Source organism: Ostrea edulis, chromosome 2, assembly GCF_947568905.1.
Source record: "Ostrea edulis chromosome 2, xbOstEdul1.1, whole genome shotgun sequence".
In the NCBI taxonomy this organism is placed as follows: Eukaryota; Metazoa; Mollusca; class Bivalvia; order Ostreida; family Ostreidae; genus Ostrea; species Ostrea edulis.
The window spans coordinates 8,030,151-8,039,686 of NC_079165.1; the positions used below are offsets into that span (position 1 = coordinate 8,030,151).

Sequence of the window (9,536 nt, forward strand, 5' to 3'; positions counted from 1 at the left end):
TGGCGGGAAATTAGTTCACCAAATACCCAACTCAGGAAGAAATCATGGAATTCAATTAAATGCACAATTATCATAATTTACATTATTTCAGACTAAATAACAAGTAGCAAATGTACATAATATACACACCTGTATAACAGCAAGGGTTCTTAAAGTATAAAGAAAAAGGCAGAGTAGCGGTGTGCTCTAATCTGCAGCGTGAAGTTAAATGATGTCGGCCCTCGTCTGCACTCTTTAACTATATCCAAAAAATACTAAGACAATCACGTTCTGACAAAATTGGAAATTGGTATAAAGTAATTATCAATTTGCACTTGTCCACACAACTATAACCGCAGGGGGAGGTAAATACAATATTGATATTGTATGTGTACTGTCACCACAAAACTACATATTAGGTATTTTAGAGATGACAGCAGTATCGACTGCATTAGTTACAAACTTAGAAGCAATTTTAACAATCTTCAGAGATCTGAATACAAGGCACTGGAATCCATGATAAATTACACTAACTGTGAAAAGGACTCTTTTGTGTCGCACCGTGAGTAGTTATAGGGCAAGTTTGTCTTCCTCCGTCTGCTGTCTGTTTGCCCATCCATCTTACTCTGCGGTTAACTATTTTAAAAAGAACTAACAAGATTGTAGGTGTTTTCATCTAACTTCCTACACAGTGACATCTTGGTGAAAGCATTTCAGTCATAACTGTTTTTTGGCTCAATTGAGCCGGGCTCAAGTGAACTTTTATGATAAAAATTTGTACGTTATCTGTCGTCGGGATAAACTTTTCACATTTTCATTTTTTTCTCCAGAACCACTGGGCCAATTTCAACCAAACTTAGCACAAACAATCCTTAGGTGAGGGGCTTTCAAGTTTGTTCAAATGAAGGGCCATGCCCCCTTCAGAGGGGTGATAATCACAAAAATGCAAAACTAAGGTGGGGTCTTCTCAAGAACTACTGAGCCAGAGGAGCTGAAATTTACGACACCTTCCTGTCATTGTGCAGATTCAAGTTTGTTAAAATCATGGCCCCTGGGGGGTAGGATGGGGCCACAATAGGGGATCAAAGTTTTACATACAAATATATTGGGGATAATATTTAAAAATCTTCTCAAGAACCACTGGGGTAGGAAAGTACAAATTTACAAGAAAGCTTCCTGACATAGTGTAGATTCAAGTTTGTTAAAATCATGGCCCCTGGGGGTAGAATGGGGCCACAACAGGGGATCAAAATTTTACCTGCTAATATATATAGAAAAAAATCTTTAAAAATCTTATTCTAAAGAACCATTGGGCCAAAGAAGATTAAATTTGGATGAAAGCTTCCTGACATAGTGCAGATTCAAGTTGGTAAAAATCAAGGCCCCCAGGGGTAGGATGGTGCCACAGTAGGGGATCAAAGTTTTACATGCAAATATATAGGGAAAATCTTTAAAAATCTTCTCAAGAACCACTGGGTCAGGAAAGTAGAAATTTACATGAAAGCATCTTGACATAGTGCAGATTCAAGTTTGTTAAAATCATGGCCCCCAGGGGTAGGTTGGGGCCACAATAGGGATGAAAGTTTTACATGCGAATACATATGGAAAATCTTAAGACATGGGCTAAAGTGATTCAGGTGAGTGATGTGGCCCATGGGCCACTTGTTTTTTTTTTTGTGACGATGGCTCTGGTCTGTCATTCTCTGATCATGTCCTGAAATTGAAAATGGTCAAAAATATCTTATATCTGCCGAGAATTATTTTCATCTGAAAGATACAGAAAATGTTTTTAGTCAGTTTTAAGTTTAACCTTCTGTCTAACATTTCCAGCATCAGTATTAATGCTATCTTTCACAATTTTAATTACGTCTTAAATTGATGTGTAATATGTCTGTTCAAATAATGGGTATTGATCGTGTTTTGTATTGCCTGTCTCATTTTCATTTTCAGTTACTTACTCAAGGGTATTGATGTTATGTGGACTTAATAGATTTAATATGCTTACATTATGTAACATCTTAAAAAATGTTGTTATAGGCATACTTTTTGAGAAATTACCCCTGTGTTGAGGACTTGATTTATAGATACATGAAATTAACAGTGTTTCTTTCCTGTTGCTAGGATACTGATGATAAATACTGGGTGTCTGGGAGAACTGAAGATGAGTCCAGAGACAAAGCCGCGAGCAGATTTAATGTCACCAAGGACAAAATATCTCTCACACAAGGTATCATGATGCAGTTTTTGAGCAATCTTAAATATCTTAAGCTGCAGTATTTATCTCAAATGCATTGCTCTTTTAATTGAATCCAGTTCAATCCCAGCTTCATTGAAGATCTATTTTGTAATAACTTGCAATGTCTTTGTCGTGTAATAGTTTATGATGTCTCTGTTTGATAATTTGCAATGTTGAGTAATAATTTGCAATGTCTTCGTTGTGTAATAAATTGTGATGTCTTCGATGTGTGATAACTTGTGTTATTACACCTCTGCTGATTTTTCACTAATGGAAATCGATAAATTTTGCCGATTCCCAGTAAATTAATGTAAAACGACTGATTCCCTATAAATCAATGTTAAAGCTGTATGGTCCGAATTACAATATTTTTTTCCATCTCTTAAAAACGCTATTAAATCATCGCACGTATGTAGTTATGAGACTGTACAACATATCATGAATTATTTCACCTGTTTTAACCCAAATAATTTGATTTTAAATCGATGTTTACAAATAACCGCGTCACTCTGCCATTTCAAGTGACAGTCACGTGACCAGTTCAAACTTTCAGATCATCGGTGGTCTTATCTGTGTAGAGCTGTGTATTTTGTTATAACAGTACTGTACCATAAGTTTAATGGAAATAAAAATATCAATTACCTCTTAGTAATTCGTTGTTTTACGCTCTTTCAGCCTTAAAACTAAACATTTACGTATGAGTTAATACATCATGTTGGGATTCCCCTGACGCGCGTGGGTCTATTTATAGACGTCTATTATGGGATGATTTATATATGTAGCCACTATATTTACTTTCTAAATAATATTCGCACTGTTTTCTTTTACATGCAGATGTTTTCAAGCATGTAATTAAGGGAAAGTTAATAACTTTATAAAGTAATTAATCTGCTTTAAAGTAATTATGTACAAAAATAATACATGAACATCGGGTCATACAGCTTTAAATGACTGATTCCCTGTAAATCAACATTAAATGACTGATTCCCTGTAAATCAACGTAAAATGACTGATTCCCTGTAAATCAACATAAAATGACTGATTCCCTGTAAATCAACATAAAATGACTGATTCCCTGTAAATCGACGTAAAATGACTGATTCCCTGTAAATCAACGTAAAATGACTGATTCCCTGTAAATCACCGTAAAATGACTGATTCCCTGTAAATCAACGTAAAATGACTGATTCCCTGTAAATCAACGTAAAATGACTGATTCCCGGTAAATCAACGTAAAATGACTGATTCCCTGTAAATCAACGTAAAATGACTGATTCCCTGTAAATCAACGTAAAATGACTAATTCCCTGTAAAAGGGTGTGTCTGTTTGATGAACAAATACACACCTAATCGGAACACTTTGCAGCGTGTAATAACTTGTGATGTTGTTGATGTGTAATAACTTGTAATGTCTTTGATGTGTAATAACTTGTGATGTTGATGTGTAATAACTTGTGATATGTGTAATAACTTGTGATGTCTTTGATGTGTAATAACTTGTGATGTCGTTGATGTGTAATAACTTGTGATGTCGTTAATGTGTAATAACTTGTGATGTCGTTGATGTGTAATAAATTGTGATGTCGTTAATGTGTAATAACTTGTGATGTCGTTGATGTGTAATAACTTGTGATGTCATTGATGTGTAATAACTTGTGATGTCTTTGATGTGTAATAATTTGTGATGTATTTACTGTGTAATAACTTGTGCTGTCTTTGATTTGTAGATCAGGATGTATTAGACACATGGTTTTCTTCAGGAATATTCCCATTCTCCATTTTTGGATGGCCTGACAAGGTAATTATAAGATGTTCACTTTCATATCTAATACAAAGTCATGAATGTAATATGACTCACAAAACTATTCAACACACAGCGTGTATACATTTGTATAGAGTTGTCTTTAGATGTAATTGTTTAATACCTGACAAATGTTACTCTTCTGCTTGTTGTCTTTTAAGACCCCTGAATTGGATGTGTTTTACCCTGGCGCACTGTTGGAGACTGGACATGATATTCTCTTCTTCTGGGTGGCTAGGATGGTCATGATGGGACAACAACTGATGGGAAAGCTACCATTCAAGGAGGCAAGTATTGACCCAGAATTCCAGTTAAACTCACAAGTATTGACCCAGAATTCCAGTTAACTTACAAATACTGACCTAGAATTCCAATCAAACTCACATGTAGTGAACCAGAATTCCAGGCAAACAGACAAGAACTGACTCTGAATTTTATTTAAAAAGACAAACATTAGAATTTAAGGAGTCAAGTTCAGGCCCAGAAGTATAGGCTGATTCAAAGAGACAAGTACATCTAAGTCTCTCAGAGTTAAATATAGAATTTAAAGGAATACTGTTTATGATTTTATGTTGGGGGTATGATTGTTAAATTGAACACACTAAATGTTGTATGCCTATCAATTATCATGTTAGTAAGCATATAGTACACAAAACCTATTTGACCCAAAAACCACCACACAATGTTTGGATGTAATATTGAAGTTTATTTTTGATAGGTATACTTGCATGCAATGGTCAGGGATGCACATGGTAGGAAGATGTCCAAGTCGCTGGGTAATGTAATAGACCCCCTGGATGTCATCCAAGGCATTTCACTAGAGGTGAGGGATGGGTTTATTCCTAAACATTGGAATTTTGACTTGATCTAAGCTGCGGCCATTCTTGTTTTATATAGTGTGTTGTAAAATTACTAAGTAAACACAAATAGTTATTTGTATATGTTCTTTACTGTAGGATCTACACGAGAGGTTAAATGATGGGAATCTGGAAGGAAAGGAAATAGAAAAGGCGAAGGCAGGGCAGGTATGGACAGTTTCAGATACAGCATGAAATTAGTAATATACATTAGACTTAAAGCATGAACTTAATAATATACATTACACTTACAGCATGAACTTAGTAATATACATTACACTTACAGCATGAACTTAGTAATATATGCTACACTCACAGCATGAACTTAGTAATGTACATTACACTTACAGCATGAACTTTATAGTAATATATACTACACTTACAGCATGAACTTAGTAATATATGTTACACTCACAGCATGAACTTAGTAATATACAATACACTCACAGCATGAACTTAGTAATATACAATACACTCACAGCATGAACTTAGTAATATACATTACACTCACAGCATGAACTTAGTAATATATGCTACACTCACAGCATGAACTTAGTAATATACAATACACTCACAGCATGAACTTAGTAATATACATTACACTCACAGCATGAACTTAGTAATATATGTTACACTCACAGCATGAACTTAGTAATAGACAATACACTTACAGCATGAATTTGGTTACATAGCTTACACAGATGGTAGTTACTCTGGGGTTGTGGTTCTTGACTGTTCTTAACAAAAAGTCACTCTGAACTCGTTTAGGAAAGACCATGTTGTGACTAGGAAATTGTTTTGACACAGGTACTACAAGAGTTAAGTTTTCAGGTGCAATGGAGCCTTTATAGTCTAGACACTATGGTTCCAAACAAAATCATTCAGATACCTTAGATCGTCAGATGTTTTTATACAAACAAAATCATTCAGATACCTTAGATCGTCAGATGTTTTTATACAAACAAAATCATTCAGATACCTTAGATCGTCAGATGTTTTTATACAAACAAAATCATTCAGATACCTTAGATCGTCAGATGTTTTTATACAAACAAAATCATTCAGATACCTTAGATCGTCAGATGTTTTTATACAAACAAAATCATTCAGATACCTTAGATCGTCAGATGTTTTTATATAAGCAACAATAATAAAACTGAAATATCCGTATTCGTGTACTTTCAGATACCTAGCACTACAAATAGATATATAAAGCTAGACTGCATGTGCTAAAAGCAAAGAATGAAGCAATACATGTAATTTATCTTAAAATATGAATCAATTCTTTTAAGACACAATTATTCACAAAATACATTGTACTCACATCATTATTTATATTTTTCATGTATTTGATCAGTTTTCAAAATAACATGTTAAAGTTCAGTTCCTCTGAAAAAAATCATCCGAAAGGTTAAATATCCAGATTTACGGAGACTCCTACCCCCTCCCTTACCCACTGTAATACTTATACAATAAATGATTGGAACAGATTACTTTGGATTATTTTTGTAAATTTTTATCTTCTACAGAAAGCTGATTATCCGCAGGGTATACCGGAATGTGGGACTGATGCCCTGAGATTTGCTCTGGTGGCCTATACATCACAAGGTAAGAAAGGGAAAATCAGATGATGTTTTAATCATGTGATATCAGCCCATGTGTTAGTCTGCTGGTCCGATATTGTACTTGAATTCAGTAATATGGAATTGGTCTTTTTAGGTCGGGACATAAACTTGGATGTACTTCGTGTGCAGGGCTACAGGTTTTTCTGCAATAAACTTTGGAATGCTACTAAATTTGCGTTGACCGCTCTGGGACAGAACTTCAAACCTGATAGATCATTTCAGGTACAAATGTAAAAAAGAAAAGAAAAATCATGACTATGAATACTGTCTATCAGTTTTCTTTTTTTGGTGAAATTAAGTTTTTGTACATACATATTTGAAATCAAAGATTTACAATGTATCTCACAGTACATTTATTCTGTATATTTCCATGGGAGGTATCATTTGATTATCGTAAATTATTCGTGTGGTACTTACCTATAATTACTTACCTGTGATTTCAGGTAAGTGGGAAAGAGACAGAGATGGACCGCTGGATCTTAAGCCGCCTCAGTCTCGCTGTGGAGCTCACTAACACCGGATTCCAGAACTATGACTTCCAGTCTGCCACCACAGCCTGCTATAACTTCTGGTTGTATGACCTCTGTGATTGGTATCTTGTAAGTATAATATGGTTATCACTATTGATTTACATATCTTGTGAGTACTGAATATTGTAATTACCAAAATATCATAGAGTATCACTATTGATTTACATATCTTGTGAATACTGAATATTCTAATTACCAAAATATCATACGGTTATCACTATTGATTTACATATCTTGTTAATACTGAATGTTCTAATTACCTACCATAATATCATACGGTTATCACTATTAATTTAAATATCTTGTGAGTACTGAATATTCTAAGTCATAGGGTTATCACTATTGATTTACACATTTCTCCCCTAAGTAATTGGTAATGGTTCTATCATGATAATATGTGCAAGATTTACTTATAAAGCTTGTTGATTGCAAGAGGGAGAAACACAAAACCCTACATGCATACATTGTCCAAGATTACTGCAAATTCACATCTAGGGAATTAATTTAAAGTAAAATAATAGCTTGAGTTATGAAGTCTTAATGAAAACCTCTTGTAAATTAAGGCAAAAGTAATTTTTTGTATACAATTAGAAAATTGCAGTGTTAGCATTCACTCTGTGTGTTTTGAAAATACTTCTGCTAGAGAGAGGCTTGTGACTGACAAAAACCTGCATGTTTTACTTTGGTAGGAGTATATGAAACCCGTGATCTATGGTTCAGATGAAGGCGCCAAAACTGTCACCAGAAATATACTGTATACTTGTCTGGATGGAGGGCTACGACTCCTGCATCCATTTATGCCCTTCATCACAGAAGAGCTCTACCAACGGTTACCACGGCGCACTGAAGGCTGTCCACCCAGTTTGTGTGTAACTCCATACCCAGAAATCAGTCAGGTCAGTAAGGGGATGCACGATATTTGAATATAAGGGAATATGTAATACAGACATTGAAATCAAGTCTAGGGTTAATTTCTAGTATGATCGACATTTCACTTTTGTTATACATGTATGTGAGAGAGTTTTAAATGCACCTGCATGAAGTAAATGTAAAGTTACACAATGTTGATTTTTCATTTGGTACGGAATGTAACTGAATAGAAATGATTACAATGGGTCTTTTCCTTGTTGCAGTTTTCCCTCAGAAATGTTAAAATAGAAGGGGAAGTGGAGTTTATGCAGAATATTGTGAAATCTCTGAGGTCTACGAGATCTGACTATTTACTGACAGGGAAAGATAAAGCAGAAGGTATTGATTGAATTAAAGTGAATAGAAAGCATTCAGGATACCGACTGTCTGGTTAATTTGTCATAAAATTCATATATCTACATAAAATCGTAAAACTGTTAGAATAGCACACTGTTCTTTATCAAAGGACTGAATGTTTACAAATTAACGAAACTTATTTGTCGTCTTCCATGTGAATTTGCTGACATTTCTGACACTGCTTTTGAGATGATAGAAGAAGTGGATAAGAAAAACATGTGGTCAAGTACATTTAGGAAATAAATTGATGATAAATTTTATGATTATTTATAGTGTACATTAAGTGCAGGGATGAACAGACAGCTGAGATTGTAAGACCACACGAAACTCTGATCCAGGCAACAACAAGCTGTAGCGCTCTCCACATAGTCACCACGGAGGAGCCACCGGAAGGATGTGCCATACAGAGTGTCTCAATCAACTGCCAAACTCATCTCATGCTCAAGGTAGCACAGATTCTTAAACAAAATTCTGCAGGAGAACAGGGCAATGATATTTTAGCATCTTCATGTAGTGTATATTTGTTCACATCATGTCTTGTGGTCTTTGGACAGTTGTTCAAACCATGCCCCCCCCCCCATAAACCCTGGCCAGTTGTTCAAACCATGCCACCCTTAAACCCTGGACATTTGTTTAAACCATGCCCCCCCCCCCTCCCATAAACCCTGGCCAGTTGTTTAAACCATGCCCCCCCCCCCCATAAACCCTGGCCAGTTGTTCAAACCATGCCCCCTTAAACCCTGGCCAGTTGTTCAAACCATGCCCCCCATAAACCCTGGCCAGTTGTTCAAACCATGCCCCCCTTAAACCCTGGACATTTGTTCAAACCATGCCCCCCATAAACCCTGGCCAGTTGTTCAAACCATGCCCCCCTTAAACCCTGGACAGTTGTTCAAACCATGCCCCTTTAAACCCTGGTCAGTTGTTCAAACCATGCCCCCCTTAAACCCTGGACATTTGTTCAAACCTTGCCCCTTTAAACCCTGGCCAGTTGTTCAAACCATGCCCCCCTTAAACCCTGGATATTTGTTCAAACCATGCCCCCCCCCCCCCCCTAAACCCTGGCCAGTTGTTCAAACCATGCCCCCTTAAATTCTTGCCAGTTGTTCAAACCATGCCCCCTTTAAACCCTGGAAATTTGTTCAAACCATGCCCCCCCCCCCCCCCCCCCCCCCCATAAACCTTGGCCAGTTCAAACCATGCCCCCTTTAAACCCTGGCCAGTTGTTCAACCCATGCCTCC

The 9,536-nt window shown here is 36.2% G+C and overlaps 1 protein-coding gene across 1 annotated transcript in view; it reads left to right on the plus strand.

The window, feature by feature from the left end:
• The window catches only part of LOC125679695 (valine--tRNA ligase-like), a 28,684-nt gene that overhangs the window by 15,744 nt on the left and 3,404 nt on the right, over positions 1 to 9,536 (plus strand). The window contains exons 15-25 of the mRNA XM_048919125.2: positions 2,101 to 2,206; positions 3,943 to 4,013; positions 4,178 to 4,303; positions 4,735 to 4,839; positions 4,973 to 5,041; positions 6,403 to 6,481; positions 6,593 to 6,720; positions 6,942 to 7,097; positions 7,718 to 7,924; positions 8,162 to 8,276; positions 8,568 to 8,740. Of these exons, the coding sequence (XP_048775082.1) occupies positions 2,101 to 2,206; positions 3,943 to 4,013; positions 4,178 to 4,303; positions 4,735 to 4,839; positions 4,973 to 5,041; positions 6,403 to 6,481; positions 6,593 to 6,720; positions 6,942 to 7,097; positions 7,718 to 7,924; positions 8,162 to 8,276; positions 8,568 to 8,740 (1,335 nt within the window). The remainder of the gene's footprint in view (positions 1 to 2,100; positions 2,207 to 3,942; positions 4,014 to 4,177; positions 4,304 to 4,734; positions 4,840 to 4,972; positions 5,042 to 6,402; positions 6,482 to 6,592; positions 6,721 to 6,941; positions 7,098 to 7,717; positions 7,925 to 8,161; positions 8,277 to 8,567; positions 8,741 to 9,536) is intronic.